The sequence below is a fragment of the Pituophis catenifer genome, unplaced genomic scaffold, assembly GCF_029215685.1.
Source record: "Pituophis catenifer annectens isolate HBS135680 unplaced genomic scaffold, rPitCat1.0.hap2 SCAF_2, whole genome shotgun sequence".
NCBI lineage: Eukaryota > Metazoa > Chordata > Lepidosauria > Squamata > Colubridae > Pituophis > Pituophis catenifer.
Window position 1 is genome coordinate 67,850,486 of NW_027256882.1, and position 21,862 is coordinate 67,872,347.

At 41.1% G+C, this 21,862-nt stretch overlaps 1 protein-coding gene across 1 annotated transcript in view; it reads right to left on the reverse strand.

The window, feature by feature from the left end:
- The window catches only part of LOC139309521 (netrin-4-like), a 64,978-nt gene extending 43,448 nt beyond the window's left edge, over window positions 1-21,530 (reverse strand). Inside the window, exons 1-2 of the mRNA XM_070933609.1 lie at window positions 21,321-21,530; window positions 8,950-9,482 (exon numbers count right to left, since the gene is read on the reverse strand). Of these exons, the coding sequence (XP_070789710.1) occupies window positions 8,950-9,482; window positions 21,321-21,408 (621 nt within the window). The 5' untranslated portion in view covers window positions 21,409-21,530. The remainder of the gene's footprint in view (window positions 1-8,949; window positions 9,483-21,320) is intronic.
- Window positions 21,531-21,862: the final 332 nt, after the last annotated feature.

Genomic DNA, 21,862 nt, shown 5'->3' on the forward strand with positions numbered 1-21,862 from the left:
CACCTTGCCTTCATATTATTCAACCTCTTACATCCAACCAATCCTATCTCCACCTGGCTTGCACACTTGACTCCTTGTGTCCTTTTTGACAGCAGCCAGAGCACCAGTGCTCCATCCATCTTTCTTGCCATCTTATTTCAAAGGCCTCTCTCTGAAGGTAATTTTCCAGAAAGAAATGGAGGGAAGATAAGCACAGAAGGGGTGAGGCGAGATCAGAAAATCTTCATTCTGATCTCCTGACCTTCCTGCCATTTGTTATATACCACTTTCTCTCCTCATCATAGCCACAGGCATCCAGTATAAACTGGGAAGATGCAAAAATTGGGAAGCATTCATTGCCATGTGGCAATACAAACCAACCATTCATGCATATTTGCATCTGCACATTTTGTCATTCACCCCTTGGCCTCCCATGAATACCTCACAGCTTAGCAGGAAATACACCTCCAAGAGCTCTGACTGGTGACACTTATTAGAAGGAAGGTTAAGGATACGACAAAAGAATTCCATCAAGCACCTTACTGTTGAAAGAGACAAAGTCACTCACTCAAATTCTCTCACACACACGATGGAAAGCAGCCTCTTTTGCTAAAGAGGAGGGGGGGGACACATGCAGCTGTTGACTGTTTTTGCAACTGCTGGTCTTATCAGGCTGAGAATTAACTCCCACATCAGTTTTAGCAGCAACTTTATCCTCCCTAATAGCAAAGTTGGCCTTAGTCCAATGAGATCTTCCTTTCGTTCTTTATAGTTCAGTCTTCTGTATCAAAGTGAGGTTTGCTGATTCATTTGTGGCATCTTTCTGAAAGAGAAGCAGCCTTCATGGAGAGCAAAAACCATGCCGAATGTTTCTGGCTGGAAAGGAGCAGTGGTCAACTGTAAAAATGAGTTCTGAAAGGAAATGTCAGTGACTCATAACAACCAGAGGCATTGGGCAAGTGCCCAGGGGAATACCATTCAAGGCAGACTAATTTGCTATGATTTGGTTTCTCAGCCTGCTCACTTATAATGTGCATGACCGCTTTTGGTTTTGTAGTCCATCAAGGTGGTTTCTCTTGTGTTTGAGGCAGCTAAACTCACATCTTAACTTTCCCTCAACTATTGTTATATGTGGACTTCCCAGTTTCCTCCAGAACAGGTGAGCCAGGTGAAGAGCCCAATCCAGACAAGCTAAAAGCTTAGATGCAGTTAGGAGACCTTTGCAGCGTCAGTTCCATTCTAACTATAACTTCTATTGGTTGCCTCTCTTCATGATTAATAAAACAAAAGCATATTTTTATTATGGACATTCCTAGACTTGGATAAAAAAGGCCCTCTAAACCCTGTCTGTTATATTCAGAATGATGCTGGAGGCGTGGGGGCGGGGGTTATGTTGCTGGAATTTTCATTCTTATCTCCCAAAAGCTTTTGTTTCCAAACTCATGGCTTCAATTCATAATAAAATAGAATATTGGTATCTCTGTCCCTGACCTTTAGCAAACTTAACGAAATCTGGGTGTGCCCCGAAGCTACATAAAAATTGAAGCTGACAACAATCAAGAAAAGAATGTTCTCTCTCTCCCCCAAATTTATTTCCAGCAACTGACATTTTTTCATCTTGTTCTTATTTTATCTTTCTCGGAAAGGTCAGCTTTATCCTAGAGACAATGTCTCTGATTTTGTATTTCCTGCCATCCATGGCTCCAGGTTGTGATTCTTTAATGCCTAGAATTCTGTTCTTACACTCCGATATCTCAGCCTGAAGTCTGAGATATTTTACGCATCACCTCCTATAGGTCATATGCAACAGGAGAACTGCAGCTTTCTTAAGACATTACTCAGGCATAAAATTAATGGAGGGAAAATGTGTCCTATATGAACTGAGGTGTTTCTTATATCTTCCCCTCCATTTTCCCATCAGCACGTCCTTGGTGATTAGTGGAAATCAAAATTCCTTAAAACAGAATAATTTTTTTTCCTTTCTAGTATTTTCCCATTGTTTTCACTGGGCATGTAAAAGATGGATGGCATTCTAATGATTAGATCTGCCGATCCCAGTTGCACTGAATTGTAAATGGACTATGTGTCCATTATATACATATATGAACACGTTTTTTTCTTTATACCAGAAAGATCACTCCATATGTCTTATCATTACATCATCTGAATGTCCCCAATCAAAGACAGAATCTGAAAACCTAATCTTTTCCCCTGAGTGGGACCCAGTGTCCCTAAAAGGTAGGCAAGAAATGGACATGACTATGGCATTATCATTAGTTCAACACATAAATGGGTGTATTGTTAGATTTTAGATATTTTTAAATCATGTTTTTATTATTTTTTTATAAATAACTCAAGACGGTGAACATACATAATGTTTCTTCCTCCTCCTATTTTCCTCACAACTATAAAAGTGTGAGGTAAATTGGGCTGAGAAAGAGTGACCGGTCCTTAGTCACCCAGCCAGCTTTTCATGCCTAAGGCAGGACTAGAATTCACAGTCTCCCAATTTCTATGCCAGCACTTTCACCACATCAAACTGGCTCTCTTTTTTTGGAAAAAGAACAGACACCTGCTTATGAGATGGTGAAAGCCAAAGTATTTTATGTTTATAAAATACATGTTTGAGTTAGCAAATTGTGATGGTCTGCTTATATTATTAATTCCACCAGACCATAATGTATTATGTTTCAGTAACAGTTTCTCAAAACAATAACACATTGAATAATAAACATGTGTTATATGTTTATGTTAAATAGTAATTTAATTCAAAATGATCCATTGTGGTTATTTTTTCACTCTCTATTGAAAGTACTACATTCAAAAACAAACCATAAACGAGTAATGAGCTTCTGAATAAATATAGACAGTCGTCTCTTAAGAACAAGTCATTATTGGATGGTTTTAGACTAATTGATATGTCTCTAACAGATTCTTGTAGAGCAGGGGTGTCAAACTCAAGGCCCATGGGCTGGATCCGGCCTGTGGGATGCTTAGATCTGGCCCGCGGGACCGACCTGGTAACAGCAAAGGACCAGCCCGTGGTGCCTCTGCCAGCAAAAAAGGAACTCAGGGGGGCAGCATGCAGCCCTCCCAGCCTCCGTTTTCAGCCAAAATGGCCTCCTGCAGCCTCTGCCAGCAAAAACAGAGCTCAGGGGGGGCCATGTGGGCCCCGTTTTTGGCCGTAATGGCCTCTTGCAGGCCTGTGCACACACACACACACACACACACACACACAAGCTCCATTTTTGCTGGCAGAGGGCTGCAGGAGGCCATCACGGCCGAAAACAGAGCCTCTATGAGTTTTATGTTGAGCTGGCCATGGCCACCCTAGCCACGGTCCCCTCCCCCGAGGTGAAACAGAACGCTGATGGGGCCCTCAATGAAATCAAATTTGACACCCCTGTTCTAGAGGAATTACTGGAAATGTTCACTATATAACCCTAATTCTACAAAAGTCCTTTGAGCACTCCAGAATCACTTCAGGACCTTTGTTCTTACACCATTATCTGAGGTCAGCAGCAGGAATTTGTTTCTAGCTCAACAGTTGTTCTTAGGGTTGCCAGGTCTGCTTCCAAAAAATAGCGGACAAGCGGGGGGGGGGGGTTAAGTAGTAAAAAAATAAAAAAAAATTACAATTAAATATATTTTCTTACAAACATTTTAACACGTATTAAAATAATCACTTCAAAACTTTACTTAAAATTCAAAACATCAAACATATTATAATAATATGTAAAATATTAAATTACATTTTAATTTCATCATAAAGCTTTTGAATAAAAAAAAAGTCCACTATTTTGTGAAAAAAAATAGTGAACATAATGTGAAAAAAGCGGACTGTCCGCTCAAATAGTGGACACCTGGCAACACTTGTTCTGAAATCTCTCTCTCTCACACGCATACACAAACAGACACACATACATAGGCACACCTTTCTATTTTGCCTTCTAAACTTTGGTGGAGATATTTGACTACATCTACAGCTATGTGTGTGTTTGTGTATACACATACATACTGTACATACAAATGGCATTTCAAATGCAAATAATGTATACAGGGTTTTTTTAAATTTCTCCTTAGATCACATGTGCATTTTTAAAATGCATTTCTAAATTTTTATCCCACCCATTGTAGAGGAGCTCAAGGTGGTCTCTCCTCCTATTTTACCCCTTGAAATGGATTGGAGTAAAAGAGGATGACTGGCCCAAAGCCACACAGTGAGGTTCCACGGCTGCAGGGGGATTAGAATTTAAATCCTTCACCTTCACCATTGCACTACACAAACTAAATGGGATGTTCATGTTTATTCTAATGCCCTTTTACTAACTTTCTTTGTAAGTTTGTTTAAAATTAATGCTGATCATCGTGCATTTACTTTCTGAAGTTTTTAAAATGCACTAGTATCAATCTTTGTGTCTGTCTAAATATTTCCACTACATCTTAACAAAAGTGCTATGGCAAATTAGGACTTGCCTGGAGTGTTTTTAGACATATTTACATATTTTTCAGATATATCCATTCTCTTTGAAGAATGGATTTCTCCAATGGACATAAAATGGCAGTATGTAAACAACTAATTGCTCTTCACATTTGCTTTCGCACAGTAGCAAGTGTATCTTCTGAAGGTCACTGTACTAATCATGTGGCGTGAATAGCTGGGACAGTAAATTATCAAGGTCACTTCACACACAAACACGTGCATGCACACATTGCCACTGCAGAGTAATTCATTACCTTCATTGCTTGCCAACTGCGCTGAGATTTGAACTAGTTAACTCAAATGAACTTAGCTGGGGGGAGGGGGAAAGCTTATACAGTACACCAATGGTCTAAGAGATACCCTAAGATAGAGTCCTGAAATGGCTTTGCAAACCTCTGGTACCATAATACTGTGCATTCTAAGTAGAAGCCCTTCTGATTAACGTTTGCATGGGAGATCATTGAGGTCCCTATGAATAGCCTCCCCTAGCTTTTCAAAAGCAGATGGAGCCATAAGCCTAGCAACAATAAGTTGTGGAAGAAAAAGAAGAGGAAGGAGGAGACGGAGAAAGTTCAAGTTCAGTTACGAACATCTCTATGGTCCCTTTTCTGTTAGGGTTCAACAAACACTGCCCAACGTTAGCTCAGCTATATAAGTGCTTTAAATAAATAAAAACGGCGGTAGCACCAGGCATTTCTATCACCATGCAAGGATGAGGAATTTAATTGAATATCTGCATGTCAGAAAGCGCAGAAATTATGGGAAAACCTAAGACTTGTTCCTGGCTGATTTCAAGTCAAAAGGAAAGTGGGGGTGGGAGAGGGAGAAAAATGCCAGCCTGCTGTTGATGTAGCTCATTAAAATGCTGGTTGAAAGGATATGGGTTTTTTTTTTTTTTTTTTGCATTGGAGCAGCAATAAATTGAGCCTCTGTTCTGTCTTTTCTGCACAAGACCGTATTCTCTGTTTACACTCCCTTCCTTACTACCACTCAAAAGCACATAAGGCACACTCTAAGCCTTTCCTCTGGGGAAAGCAGAACCTGGCTGTGCTGGCTGTGTGTTTATTCTGCGGAGGTTAACTGCTTCCCCCCACCTCTGCCTCTATATTTTATCTCTTCTGCAGCTCAAGTTCAGTGACATATTGAAAAGACAACCCTAGTCATAACATTTGGGCACTTGCCTTTCGCAGTGACTAATCCATGGATTGATCTTTTCCAGCTGGAAGCTGAAATAACTACAGAATTGCAATGAGCTTTCTTTGGCACGAGGTCCAAAGCGGAAATGCTGAGTCAAAGGCTTGTTATTCAAGAGGTGACCCTGAAGTTGCAACTTGGCCCTCGTGGGGTCTGGCTTAACCTATTGAGTTTTTCCCTAGTCCTGCTTTTCAATGGAAAAATATGCTGCCCCTGCCTTGTCACATGGCAGCAGCTGGATGACCTGTCTGGGCTCACAAGCTAAGCATAGTCAAGCTTGGTTATCTTTTCAAAGAGAGTCCACCAGGAAATACTTAGGCTATGGCTAAACTGGAAAATTGGGGGTGAAAAATCAGAAATCGCTGCCATATTATTGCCAAAAAAACCCCAAACCTGAATGGATTTGTTCCTAAAGTCATCAGGAGTCAAGTTTGATCTTAGGAGATGCTATCAGGCCAGTATTTCAGGAGCTTCATAAGCAGAGAAATATGATATTTGTAGCCTTGAAGGCCCTTCCTTCTCGCTCTCAGTATATTTGTACTTTTAGGATACATTTTTGATCTTCCTTATGGGCATGACCCCCTTGAGCCAACATCTTCCCCTGAAGTCATTTCTGGCCTTACCTGTTTGCTGTATCCTGAAGTCCAGGTACCTGCTCCAGCTTATGATGGTTGTCAGGAGAACAATGAATGGAAGTTTGACTTTTTTTTCTTTTACAAAACTCATTTTTGTTACTTTTTTTTAATAAATATATGGAAGGTGTATGTTTACATCCATGCAGTTATAGATCTAGGGGAGTCCACATTCAGTTTTGACAAAAGTCCATCCCTGTGGCTTTGATCCTGGGAGAAGAATACAATTTCTAGACATCTTTTTATGATGCCATTTTAAAAAGCACAGTCCGGGGCTAGTCCAAATGAGGTGTTGCCAGTCCTAAATTTTGGACTTTTTCCAAGGACAATTTCTATCAGAATCATGTTTGCCAGTTCAGGAACAAGATGAACAGAATAGATCTGATCCTCTTTCTGTTTTGAAATATATTTCAAACATTTTAAAAACATATTTGGTTGCATTTTATTTTAATTATTCCCCCACTCCTCCCAGGTTGGGCAGGATATGGCTTGAACTGTAGAGCTTAAACTAGTCTGCCAAGCAAGGCATGTTTAACATGCTTCCATAGCAACAGGTTATCTTATTCAAGCAGACACAATTCTTCTTTTCCTAGTGAATTCCAGTAATGGGCTCATTCCAGCACACTTCATTGGTGTCATCTGTCACACAGGCTCTTGTCTAAAATGAATAGCCTTTTGATAGTTTAACTTTCTCTACATTCTAATGGAAGTGTAAATAAACAAGCAAGGAAACAAGCAAGTGTTTGTACTTTTTGTTAGAAGGGTAGTTTGACGTATAGCTCCAGTGACATTAAAGTAGAAAGTTGTAATGAGCTGGTTTTCATTGCTCCAAAATCCTCCTTCCAAAGAGACTCTTATCTTCATTTCCGCATGCTCTGCTTTATTAAAAAATGTGCTTCTCATTTCCCAGATCCTTTGACTGTACAGGTGGCCAGGATGAAAAAAGAAACTTCATTTCTATAACTAGTTGTATCTCATTTGGGACCTTAAGGTGAACGCATCAGTACTTTAATATTAGCTTCTGCTTTTGATCATAACTTCTGTTCAATGTAGGTGAAATTAGAGAATGGCTTGTATTATATCAACATAGTAGCAAAAAAAATGAAGTAAGCTATAGAAGTTAAATATGAATGTTTATATCAGCACCACCACCCACCAGCAATACTTGCTGTATTAGATGTCCTGGGAAAATCATCCTCTACAAACTGCATTATGATGTAATTTCTCGCATTTTTAAGATAAAGATTAAGTTATGACCAACTCAAGGGGGCAGTGCTCATCTCCGATTTTCAGTCGAGGGAGCCTGAAGACTTTCCATCATCATGTGGTCAGCATGAAAATATGGAACACTGTTACTTTCCAACTGAAGTGGTACCTACTGTATTTATCTACTCTCATTTGCATGCTTTTGAACTGCTAGGTTGGAAGGAGCTGGGGCAAGTAACGGGACTCATCCTGTTGTGTGGCACTCGGGTCTCGAACCTGGACTGTCAGCTTTCCAGTTGACAAGCACACTGTCTTTATTTCCCAATATGGTACCCTTATAGTTGTGTTGCATGATGACTGCTTTCTTCTTTAACTACTATAGCCATGCTTGGCATAGATTATGGTTATCTATTCAATATAATCCATTTGTAAAACAGCATTCAAAATAAGATCACGCGACTGTTAAAGCTGTCATCTTATGTATATAATTTGTGCATAAGCCCATTAAACACCCTTAGGAAGGAATTTCTGAATAGGTCTGGGCTATATCACTGTGTGCTAAGAACTGTGTTATACTGAGACACATCAGTTATCTGTCTAGTCAATATTATTAACAGGAACTGTAGGTTTTCAGAGTTTCAGAAAAGGCTTTTCTGTATGAAAACCCATGCTCTATCTCTAAATTCTTCCCTGGTTGAAGGAGACATTGGATGCTAAAAAGAAAAGGGAATGCTAATCCAAATGAAACGTATCAATCTAGAAATGTTGCTATCTTGTTTTTGGCCACTTCTCTACAGCCATACTTATAGTGTACGTGGAGTGATGCAACATACACTCAGATTGTTCACAATCCATTCCAAACAAAGCAGCCTGGTTCAACTCCTTTCGCATAAAAATAAAATATAAGAGTTTCATTTTACTTCTTTCCTTGGCAATATTTTCAGGAAGTTTAGAAGAGAATTTTGGCTCAGGATTTTGTGACTAATATGACTTCACTACCTACCCAAATCTGCTGTCCAGGTGCTGTTGACAGGCAACTTCAAGGCCACTTCCCTAGATTTCTTAATTTCTTAACTTTAAAACGCTTGGGCTGATGAGCAATCCTTCCATCAGAGCATGCTTTCAAACAGAGAATTACCCTCTCAAAATCTTTCAAAGGAGGGCCATCCTCAATAAAATAGGACACATGCTAACAGTTGTGTGATTGATGAATAATCCAGGGGCAATTCCTTTAGGACTCTCTCATTCAGGGGTGTCAAACTCTTGATGTCATGTTTTCATCACATGATGTATCATGACTTCCCCCCTCCTTCACTAAACCAGGGGTGGGCGTGGCCAGCGCATGACACATACAGCCCATGGGCCGCGAGTTTGATATCCCTGCTCTAATTTCATTAAGCATAAGATCAAGGTAACTTTTGAAAAGGATATACTTTTTCAGTTACCGTAGCTTACCTCTCCTCTGGTGCAAGGAACCGCATCAGAATATCTGGAAGTACAAAGAGATCCCGCTTCACTGTTATCATCTGGAAGCCCAAATGTAGCTGTGCAATTGACAGCAAAATATTTGTAAGGTCTCCAGGTCTGCCCATAGTCCTGGGACCTCTCCAGTACCATGGCTGCTGGGCGGGGTGACTTGAAGACTACAATGACATGGGTCAGATAGACCTCTGTTTCCAGATCCAGCCTGATTTCTTCTCTGTGCACCCCTTGGGCGGACTGCCACCAGGAACTAGGATGCAGGAAGAAGTCATCAGTCATCTCATCAGGATGGTGAGAGTTATTAGGCTGGTTTGCATTGCATTTGGTACACTTGGGCATTCCACAGGAGCCGTGGTGCAGGTTGTGCTCTGGATAAAAACAGTAGAGTTCTGTGCTGTTCTGTCCACAGGTGGTAAGTGTAGTTGGTATCCTGCCTGTTGCTAGATTTCCCACTGCAGGATTGCAGGAATGCCCATCACAACGGAAAGCTCGTGGCTTCATTGAACCTGCAAGAACAGAGAGATGACAAACCAATTCACTGCACTGCACTGTTCCACCTGCTTCCTCAAATGCTTCCTGAACACTTAAGGCCCTACTATATTTCATGGCTACCTATCCTGCCTGCCTTTCTATCTTTCATATTGATGGGTGGCTATTAAAGAAAGTGGTTCGGGGTGAAATCCAGCAGGTTCTGGAGAACCGGTAGCAGAAATTTTGAGTAGTTTGGAGAACCGGCAAATACCACCTCTGGCTGGCCCCAGAGTGGGGTGGGAATGGAGATTTTGCAATATCCTTCCCCCAGGAGTGGGGTGGGGATGGAGATTTTGCAATATCCTTCCCCTTCCACGTCCAAGCCATGCCCACCAAGCCACGCCCACAGAACAGGTAGTAAAAAAATTTGGATTTCCCCACTGGAGTGGTTGGTTGATTTTGGATTTTTGAAAATACTAAACTATTTGAAATCCTTTATTTTAGAAGCAGGGCATATGATGCGAAATCAGTGAAGATATCTAATGAGAGTTAATGAGAAGAAAAAATGGAGGTAACAGAATAAAGCAAGTGCAAAAATCTGCAAAATAAAATAGTGAACAACTATTTTAGGGAAGGTTGCTAATTGGGTGCTGGCACTCAGCTTTGGAGGATCCTGGATGAAATGATTATCTCGACCCTTTCCAGTAAGAATTCATGTCGTGTTATAGCACTGAGATAGCATTGTGAATGACTTGGGATGAAGGTGATGAATCCACCCCGCCCTCCTGAATCTTTTAGAAGTGTTCAATAGCATCGGCCATGGTTTCTTCTTGGACTTTCTCTGGAGATTGAGAGTGGAGGGTGCGTTTTGTATTTTTGTACTGATTCTTCTTCTGGGGCTGGTTCCAGTCAGTGTTGCTGGGCTGAAGAGAGGTCAAGCCCTAGGCTTCTAATGTTGTGGGGTACGCAGGACTTGGGTTCTTTGCCTCTCCACCTTGGAAAGGAAAGAACCAAAGCAGGGGTGTGAAACTGGTGGCCCGTGGTCCGGATGCGTCATTTGCAGGCCACGCCCATCCTAGCTCCGTGAAGGGAAAAAACATTGTGAAATGTCACATGACTGCAACATGATGCCATGGGTTTGACACCTATGAACTAAAGGGGGGAAAAGCAAACCAGAGATTTGATTTTTTATATATCTATCTCTGTCTCTCTCTCTCTACCTCTCTATATATTGAACCGAATCTGTAATTATTTTTCCTTTAGTTTCTGCAAACGTGTGTCTGTCTGTGTGTCTGTCTGTGTGTGTGTATGTGTGTGTGTGTGTGTGTGTGTGTGTGAGAGAGAGAGAGAGAGAGAGAGAGAGAGAGAGAGAGAGAGAGAGAGATGGAGATGCAGTAAAATGTTTAACCTGGGGGCCCAATCAAAATTGGCAGCAATATGTTGATTTTAATTCAGATTACTTCTGTTAAATTGTGTTGAACATGAAATACCAATCAGTTCTATGGTGTTTCTTATTCCTTATATGGAGGAATGGAGGGAGAGAAGAGGTAGCAAATTAGGATACATTATTGATTCCAATAAAGGAGAATATTTGTAGTTCAGGTTTGAAATAAGGGGTCCTTGATGTTCTCTGAGCTTGGTTATTTTCTTGCACACATTTCATTACCCAAACTAGGGAACATCATCAGTGCTAGTGATTAGACTAGATAGTGCTAAACTAGATTACCTTAGACTAGGACTGATGTTATCTGATTTGGGTAATGAAATGTCTGCCAAAAAACAACAAAGCTCAGAGAGCACCAAAGATCTCTGATTTAAATCTACTCATTTCCAGAAATCAATGAGCACATTGTATTTACAGAAGATTGCTTGAGAAAACATTAAAGAACATTAGGAGCCTTGGTAGTACAGTGGTTTAAAGCACCCTGTTATTAACACAGCTGCCTGCAATTTACTGCTGGTTCGAATCTCTCCAAGGCTCAAGGTTGACTCAGCCTTCCATCCTTTCTAAGGTAGGTTAAATGAGGACCCAGTTTGTGGGGGCAATAAGCTGACTTTGTATAAATATACAAAAGAATGAAGCCTATTGCTTAACGCACTGTAAGCCGCCCTGAGTCTCCGGAGAAGGGCAGCATATAAATCAAATTAAAAAAAAAAAAAAAAGAAGAAGAAGCACCCTAAGAGTAGAAGGTTGGGGGGAAATGTACACGGAGAAGAGCAGATTCTATACTTCGGCTTGTGCAAATCTTCTTTGTGATCCTCTGACTTAAGGTGTAAAGCCACTATGGGTGAGTAAGATGCATTCCATATGCATAACATTCTAACCCAACAGAAACCTTTGCACCAACTTTGTTTCACAAGGAAACCTGCCTACGTATTAATAAGAATGATCAGGGGCAAGAGATGGAGATGAAAATTATGAAGGTACATGTTTCACCACTTAAAACCAGCAAACCAGCCAGCAAGCAAGCCAACTTTTTTTCAGTTCTTACAGATGAGGTCAGAAAACCTTTCCTCTCTCTCTTAAGTTCTCTAGCTTTTACCTTGTAGAACAGAGTCAAGAGTCAGTTTGGTTTAGTTAAGGCACCAGGCTAGAAATCAGGAAACTCTGAATTCAGGTGCCACCTTAGCCATGAAAAGCCAACTGGGTGACCTTGAACTAGTCACTCAAGAAGGCAAGTGGCAAATGACTTCAGTACAAAGGTGTCAAGAAAACTGCAAGGACTAGTCCAAGCATCACCAGGAGTCAAAAACTGACTTAAAAACACAGGACAGGACCCAAAAAAAGAATAACAGTTCCTGTTGAACTGTTGCATGGCTAAGAACAACAGTAGAACACAAGGCAAATGAACACAGGGAAAAGTTAGTTGTGGGGGAAGGGTTGGTTCAAATGATGGGGTTAAGAGCCTCACATTGGAAAAAAATCAATGTGATTGCTTGGCTTCCCAATCAGGCAGCCCATCCATCACTCACTTATTCCTGAAATGTGGGGTCACAGTCATGGGGCAGTATGGATGAAGGGACAGAAGCAACTTGGGACCTAGTCTGAATACCAAATGGGTCTCTTTGAATAATTCATAGAAAGGATAGACAATCAAGATTGTAGTGCATTTTTCTTCTCTGGGCCCCAGGTGCTGCATGTCATTGAGAATTTGGCTCTTGATTGATGGCTTGTTCAATAATCCCTGCTCCTTGGCTATTTATGTATTTATTCCAATCCCCAGGGGGCTGTTCAGAGGGGTGGCTGCTTGCTGGAGGTGGCTTGATTAAAGAGTGGCTCCACTGAGGGTGAGTCACACAGCTGGAAAAGCAAAACTGGGTAACCTCTTCCACAGGCGATGGCTGGAACAGACAATTTCAATGGACATTAAAATGTTAACTAGTAAATAGGTGATTTGTTATCCTTTTTGAAATCATATGTAGAACTCAATTGGAAATGAAAGCTGAAATGTTCATACTGAATTCAGCTGCCTATGTGTACATTCAGGAGGAAAGACGTATGCAATCATCACTGGTGTAGGACCCTACAGATTTTCAGCAGTCATCAAGTGTGCTTTGCAACACTTCATTTTTCTTCGATGAAAAACCATTTAGTTCTGTAGGGTTTTTGTTGTTGTTGTTAAGTACATTTCTCCAGATGATGCTGTTGTCATATAAGAAAATGATTTTTTAAAAAACACCATAGTATGACTTGACTATTATTATATGGTCTGTGTCCTTTTGTATTGGTTTTCATGAGAATTTCTATTGTCAGTGTGTTTTAAATTTATTTAAAAAAATCTTCCAGCTGACTCCAGTTGGGTTTGCACTGTATGTTTACAACTTGGGCATTGTTTTAAAAATCCTGCCTTTATAATGTTCTACACTTGCTAGATTTTGAAGAAACTATTAAGACTATATACAGCAATAAGCACTTAGACTTATATACTGCTACATAATGTTTTACAGAACTCTCTGAATGGTTTACCGAATCCGCATGTTTCCCCCAACAATCTAGGTTCTCATTTTATCGACCTCAGGATGGAAGGCTGAGTCAATCTTGAGCCAGTCAGGATCAAACCACTGGCAGGATTGAACTGCTGGCAGTGAGCAGTGAGTTAGCCTGCAATACTGAATTCTAACCATTTTGCCACCACATATAGGTATGACCGCACAAAGTTAAACATTTCAGAGGATAGTATTCTCTTGAATTATATATCTAGTACATGGACCTTGATAACTAGTTCCAATATAAATGGTTTCTCTGAACTATTACTGAATTTAAAAGACTGATATTGCAACATTAGAAGGATAAATACATGTCCCCATTTACTCAATGGATTGAAAGCTTGATTTCGCTCACTTCTTATAAGCGGTTTGCCTAGAGGTTGACTTTGTATGGCTAAATATAATGAAATATGGGATTCATTTATACAAAATACAGTAGGTTTAAAAAAGCATGATAGTTGTATAAGTGTACCAAAAATGTGTGTGTGTATGTATATATACTTGCAGAATGTTTGCATTAATTATATACGGAATTGTAAGTGTGTAATTCTGTATTTAATTAATATTGTTACAATATGTAGCGTACGTTATATTTTGCTTTTTTCCTGATTTTTTTTTACTTTTTAAGCACCTGTTATGCATTTTCTATTATGTCTGTACTTTTGCTTTGTATGTTTTTTCTTTGTTATTACTCTTAAAAGCAATAACATTTATATTAAAAAAAATAAATCCACTTATGAGTACTGTTGTATTTCAGAGGTGCTTCATAGATTGTCCTATCCTTGCTATTTGGAATTTAATATATTTCAACTGTATCATTGCACCAAAGTTAATTTAAAATTTAAAAGAATAACCTAAAGGGAACCACATCAGAAGGAAAAGTGGGTAGAATATGAAGGTATTGTAGGTATGATAGGTACTGTGTGAAAAACAGTACTTGTAAAGGAGAAAAAAATGTCAGAGGGATCCAATCAGGCAAATGGAAAGGCTACACTCTCTCTCACTCACTTGTCCCTCTAGAATGCACAGGTGAGAGGTGGACAGATTAAGATTAATAGATTAACAGATTAACAAAGTTGGAAGGGACCTTGTAGGTCATCTAGCCCACCCACCCCCAGCCAAGCAGGAGACCCTACACCATTTCTGACTCTTCCTTAAAGCTTCCAATGATGAAGCTGGAATTGCCAGTGAGGGAAACAGTCCAGGATGGGAAGAAGCATGTAACAGTGTAGAATCACAATGACCCATATCTGGTTTGGGAGAAGAGCAGAGACAGATGTGACATATAGCTAGAATGCCAACTTTTTAATTCTTATCCACCGAAGACAAATGTCTGAGAAAATAAATGTGATACTTCAAAGCTGCTTGTATGGAATTTCAGTTCCTATGTATAATTATAGATACTTGGGATACAGAGAATTCCAGGACCACTTATCCAAGTAAAAACTGCTTGCCCTGGATGTGCCATACATAAAATTTGGTAAATAAACACCTCTCCCACAGAGGTAAGCATTGTTTTATGGTGCTTTTCCCATGTAGAACTGGCTCGCCTCAGAAATAAATTTGGTAATTAAAAAATAAGTGAACACTTTTTATTATTTAAAGAGGCATTCAGGATTGAGATATGGAAGATGTATGTACCTAAGAAGTACAGGGGTGCTCTTCATGAAATGGTCACATTTATTGTTATTTTCTTCATTATGTTAATTAAATTTTATGTAGGGTATAGTTTACTGCATACCACTTATGTAAGCAGCTTCCTTTTTTATTATTATTTATTGAAATGGTATAAAAGCACTTGTAATAAAAGGGGACTGGAAAACTCCCCTAGAGAATAAGGTTATCAGGGGCTTCTCATTGTGATGTTTTTTTTTATTGTGCAGCAATGTTGGTGGGAAAACGTGAAGGACAATTATGTCCCTATGTCCTATCTATGAGGTTCCTATTGGCAGAGTTTTACAGAAAACAAAATTGTTGGCCTGAACCTGCACTGCTTTGCTTATTTTCTTATGTACTCTGATTAAATCACACTCTCTGCTGCAATCTAATTTACCCTTTGGTTTTCAACCGTGTCCAGCAGAACTTTTCATATATCTCATTGGTCCCCTTCTGTGTTCCTAATTGGGATAGGAAGGAGAATATAAACCATTGTAACTAAACTATTTTGACTACCCTGAGACAGCAATGTGACTTACTGTAACTTTCTGTGAAAAGTTGCAATGTTATAGTGGGGCTCCATTAATACCATCCAACTGAATTTAATCAACCTCTGTCAAGCAAACTATCAGTGCTTTAGTATTAGTATTCCTCTCTATTATCAACAAATAAACAAACCAAGTTCTCGAATTGAGAATTAGTGAGATCAGGAAACAGAAGCCCAATGAAAAGGTGAGCATGGATTTACATAGCATATTAAACATCACAAACACACACATTATATTTAGAAATATCATGTGCTGTCCATTCTGAAAAGTGTACCCTGCACTTGCAGGAAAACATAAGGAAGAGAAAAATGTTGTCCTTTTTATTAAAGCAATAATAATTTCAGCAATAATTTTCTAGATCAGTATAATGTGGAGCTCCATTGAATGCTGGTTTATAGCTTAGCATTATATAGAAAGTAGTTGATCAAACATTCATTCAAAATACAACATTTAATTTCCAATTTCCAATTTATATACGGCCCTTCTCCCTGAGGACTCAGGGCGGTGTACAGCCAAGATAAAAAACATAGAATACAAATATTAAAAAACATTTAAAAAATATATAAATTTTGGCCTGAAAATTAAGAAATCACAGACTGATTAAAAGAATTTAAAAATTTCTTCTTAAGCCAACCCGGCTTGCTGGAAAAGATGAGTTTTAAGGGAACGACGGAAGGCATTGAGGTCATGGATTCTCCTTATCTCCGGGGGCAACTGATTCCAGAGGGTGGGAGCCCCCACCGAGAAGGCCCTCCCCCTGGGGGTCACCAGCCTACATTGTTTGGCTGATGGCACCCTGAGGAGGCCCTCTCTGTGGGAGTGCACGGGTCGATGGGAGATCGTCGGTAGCAGTAGGCGGTCTCGCAGATAGCTAGGCCCTATGCCATGGAGAGCTTTAAAGGTGATAACCAACACCTTGAAGCACACCCGGAAGACCACCAGGAGCCAGTGCAGCTCGCGCAGGAGCGGTGTTACATGGGAGCGCCATGTTGCTCCCATCACTACCCGCGCTGCTGCATTCTGGACCAGCTGGAGCCTCCGGGTGCTCTTCAAGGGGAGCCCCATGTAGAGAGCATTACAGTAGTCAAGGCGAGAGGTGACGAGGGCGTGAGTGACTGTGCACAAGGAATCCCGATCGAGAAAGGGCCGCAACTGGCGAATCAGGCGAACCTGATAAAAGGTCCCCCTGGTAACAGCCGTCAGATGTTCCTCCAAAGACAGCTGCCTATCCAGGAGGACTCCCAGATTGCGAACCCTTTCAGTGGGGGCCAAAGACTCGCCCCCAATAGTCAGTGATGGAGTCAACTGACTATATCGGGATGCCAGGAGCCACAGCCACTCAGTCTTGGAAGGGTTGAGCTTGAGCCTGTTCCTCCCCATCCAGATCCGTACAGCCTCCAGGCACTGGGACATCACTTCAAGGGCATCGTTGGGGTGGCCTGGGGTGGAGATGTACAGCTGGGTGTCATCAGCGTACTGAGGGTATCTCACCCCAAAGCCACGGATGATCTCACCCAGCGGCTTCACATAAATGTTGAACAGAAGGGGCGAGAGGACTGATCCCTGCGGCACTCCACAGATGAGAGGCCTCGAGGTCGACCTCTGCCCCCCTGCCAACACAAACTGCGACCGGTCAGAGAGAAAGGAGGAGAACCACCACAACACAGTGCCTCCCACCCCCAACTCTTCCAGCCGGTGCAGCATGATACCATGGTCGATGGGATCAAAAGCCGCTGAGAGATCTAACAGGACCAGGACAGAGGAGCACCCCCTGTCCCGAGCCCTCCAGAGATCATCAACCAACGCGACCAATGCCGTTTCCGTGCTGTGCCCAGACCTGAAACCCGACTGGAACGGATCTAGATAGGATGTTTCCTCCAGGAATTGTGGAAACTGTTGCGCAACCACACTCTCAACAACCTTCGCAATGAAGCGAAGGTTGGAGACAGGACGATAGTTAGCCAATATTGCCAGATCCAGGGACGACTTCTTGAGGAGAGGCCTCACCACCGCCTCTTTCAGGGCAGCGGGGAAGTGACCCTCAAACATTGTTCTGTATATACATCCAGCTAATGGATGATGTTACTGGGGTGACCAGAGACCCCACAGAATTCTATTCCCTTAAATTTTAAACCAGGATTAAAACTGTCCACCAGCTTTGTCTAGCAAAGTGCCCTTTCTGTACTCATGCAATCATCTTTATATTTGCTATTAAACAAATTAGAACAGCTCAATTTTGCATGATTTTTGCAGGAATGGGATAGTGGGATCTACTTGTCATTTTGTTCTTATTGTTCAAGTCTGAGAATCTGGTGAAACACACACACACACACACACCAGTAAGGATTCCTGTGTCCACAAATTTGTTTTGAATTACAGACCTGAACAGAGCTTGCATTTCCTTCATACAAATAACCATATAGGTTAGTCTGAACTTTTGAGCAAGGTAAAATAGTGAGGAGTGGTGGTGTTTTATTTAAACAAATACAAGTTGGAAATCTTCTCTGCATATCATGTAGCACGAGTCCCAGTCTTTGTTATGAGATGATAGGGAAAAGATTGCAAACTAATAGAGCGGGTCAATATAACTTGGGCTTCCTGCTTTTTTCAAACCATTCACCATTACCAAGTCAGATTGATAGGCAACATGAACAATTCTTAAGGATTCTTCGGACTGAAGGCATCAAAGAGAACGAGGCCTGCTTTATTTTTGCAGAAGCTGCCCAGAGTGCATGCAGACTAAACACTGACCTTTGCTCCCAGAGGACCTTGAATGAGGCAAGGGGCTATGAAGGACACCTGTGCTGTCAAAACACGGACTGCCTCCATTGCCTCTTCATCCACAATACTTTGCTTTTACGACACCTCAGAATCAGGTACCAAGAGGGAAGAAGGAAAAAGGAAAGAATCAAAGGCAGGTTCTCTCCTTCCTTCCTTCCTTAGATACCAAGTCTTCCTGGGTCAGCTATATGTTGTAATTCATCACAAAATGATTTTACATGATCTCCAAAACAAAAGTCAAACGATCAAACTTTTAATTTGCTTCCCATCACAAAATGGGAAGTCATGTCCATGGGGTTCTTAGTCATGCCAAACAATAAAGCTATGTTCAGCTAATTATAGCCGTCCGGTTTTTCACATCGGTGTGGGATAGTTGAACATAGATAGGGCAGAGACAAAACAAGATTCTTCCTTCCTTGCTTGGCATTTTGCAATGCTTTAACAAAATATAATTTGTGAACATCTGGATTGGCAGCAGGAAGAGGAATTTTTTTTAAAAAAAGAAGCAACAACATCTTAATTCTGTCATGTCTGTAAGAAATCAAGCTAAATATTGCAAGTTTTTTCTATTGCAGTAATGTCCACACTGCATTATACCGGATATCTGTTGTTTTATTGAACAAATGTAAGGGATAGCCAGAGACTATGATTTTCTATAGCTATTGGACCAAAATCTTTATTGAATCTTATTGGGAGCTATCGTGCTGGAAAGAACAAAGAGCAAGACACAAATCTGGATTAAACTGTTGAACTGAAATGGAACTTGCATATTACATATTTGCAGTGGGCTATGTAGGCTTTTGGATGCCTACATAGGCTTTTGGATCTGACAGTCAACAGTTCCCTCCAGCCATTTTTTCAATGCTTTCATTATTATTTGATTAGTAGAAAATCTTAGCAAATCATATTTGAATCATTAGGCAGGCTCTATGGCTTTCTGGGGTGACAGATCTTTGGCTGCCATTCAAAGGAACTAGTACATTGTACTTGGACTTTTTTTTTTTTACAACAGAGCCAGAAAATCCTGGTCTGAAATCTGTGGCACTATCCAGCTATTATTATGTGAAGATTTATCCTGAGAAGGGGTTTTGCTCTGCCAGATGGCAACAAAAATATCCAGCAGTGCTCATCAGCCTCCATAGCATTCCTCAACAATCTGGCCTTACATAACGGTTTTTTTGTAATCTCAAGGAATCACAAATTGTTGTTTTTTCTTTTTTTTTGTTTTTGTTTTTTTGCAAAAGTTAAGCAATCTTGTGTGAGGTCTCACAAGATTTTGGCCAAGTGGAAGCCCTTGGGCCATTGCGGTCATTCCACAACAATCCCTAAGGCTGGAAAAAGTTGCTGATTTAGGTATCCAGCTGCCCATCCCTTCCCAAATAGGAGGAATGTTGCGGGATGGAGTTCTAAGAGGAACATGTCACTGGAACTGGATGATGTGTTACATCATTGGGAATAGCTGAAGGCAACCCTCAGCCCAATGAAAGCACACCCATGTGAAGATTGCAGGGGGAAAAGGTTCTGTGACTATGGAGACGACCTATCTTTGGTTCCCACCCACCTCAGTTTCAATGGATAGCATTATTGGTAAGTTTGGAAAAGTCTGTTATCAAAACTGCTGCCAGCCAGCAGAGAAACGGAACAGGTTTTCCATATGACGGTTTCCTTAAGTACATGTTTTCCATGCAGGCAGCCTCCCATTCAGCCCCAATGTTGTAAACTACACTTGGGAAAGATTCCTATGCAAAACCTGGAAAAGACTTTGCCAGTCAGCTGCTAAACCATAGGTTCACTTGTTTGATTTGGCTTGATGCAATGTGTGAATCCAGCTATTATGCCTTGTAAACCATAATTTGCAGCTTAGCATGTTGTATGAACATAGCAGTGGTGGGTTGCTCCTAATTCGGTCCGGTTCTATAGAACCGGTAGTAAAACTGGCGGGAGGCTCCGCCCACCCGTCCCAACGTCATCAAGGGTGATGTGCGCATACGCAAAAGCGCAAGCGAAACAAACGAGCATGCGTGCGCGCTCCCGTTGCAAACCGGTAGTAAAGATAAGTAGAACCCACCCATGGAACATAGGCAATGATGATTAACTTAATTGTTAAGTAATCCATGGCTGAACAATGTCTTTTTAAGCCTTCTAAATCAGTGTTTTCTAAGGGGAACTTCTGTCTCAAGAAATGAAGCCTTATGCTTCAGCAACACTAGGGGGCTGTCTAAACACAGGTTTTGCCTCAAGCTCCCTGTTACAAAGGCATCTCTAATCCTTATGCCAGGGAATAGTTTTTAGAATATAAAAGAGTTCTTCTAAATGTCTTTCTAAAGGTATTTTTGTTGAAAAACCAAGGGGCCACTTTTACATAAGTGAACAACTTGATTCAGATTTGGTACATCCATCCCATTCTTCTATGTTCTTATCATGCCTTATTCCACTTAAACTTTGTGTCAGGTGCTTGCTGTACAGAAATGTTGAGCTTACAGTTGCATATACATAACCACCCCAAAATTATTCATATTCAGGGCATGAAACAAAGTAGCTCATTTGCAGAATATGAAATCTTAACCTCCAAACTGGAATTGCCATCAATACATTCTCTCTCCCCCACCCCCTCTTGAAAATTAGGCAAAACTAAACAGTCTTCCCTGACACTTTACATTAAATTTGTTAGAACGGGAAATTTCTGAACTCACTTTTCTGGTTTTAAAATGAGGACAAGAGCTATTATAATAAGCAAATTCCAACAGTTTGTAAATGTATAGATCTAAATGAGGGTGAATGGAGACTTACTAATTTACTTTTTTTTTTTTTTACTAAACTCAAATCGAATACGAAAAGCTTTTAAAGACTCGTCTGAAGTATCCGCAAGTTTAAACGCCTTTCCTGCTTGTTTCTACTTACCTGCTCCAAGCTGGGCAAAAATAATATACTCCAGGAATACGATCAGCGTTAAGCTTTTATGTTGCGTGACTCCGTCTAGGAAATCCATCTTCGCCACCGACGTGAGGTCGAAAACAGTAATTAAGGCTATTTTACATGTCTGGTGCCCACTCAACCTTTGGCAGGAAAAAGAAAACAAAACTCCAAGCCCTCGTAATTTATTCGGACGATTCTGGGACTGCCGGGTTTTCGCCCTGTCATTTCTCTTTTAAGCTCCCCCCTTCCTTTTTTCCCCAAGGGGTCGCGTTTTCCCAAGCCGCCGCGCTCTCTCTCCGCTGCGTGTCAATCCCGGCCGTCCATCGCCGCCAAGTAGCTCAAACCCCGCTGGCGGGCTTAGAGGGGGAGACACCCCCACCCACCCACCCCTCTCTCCCCGGCTCGCCCCTCCGGAGACTCGGCGAAAGTCGCGCGGGATCGGCAAAAGGCAGCCGTGCAGCGAGCAGGCGCCAAAATCGCTGCTGCTGTTGCTGCTGCTGCTTCTCCTCCTATGCAGACTTTTTGGG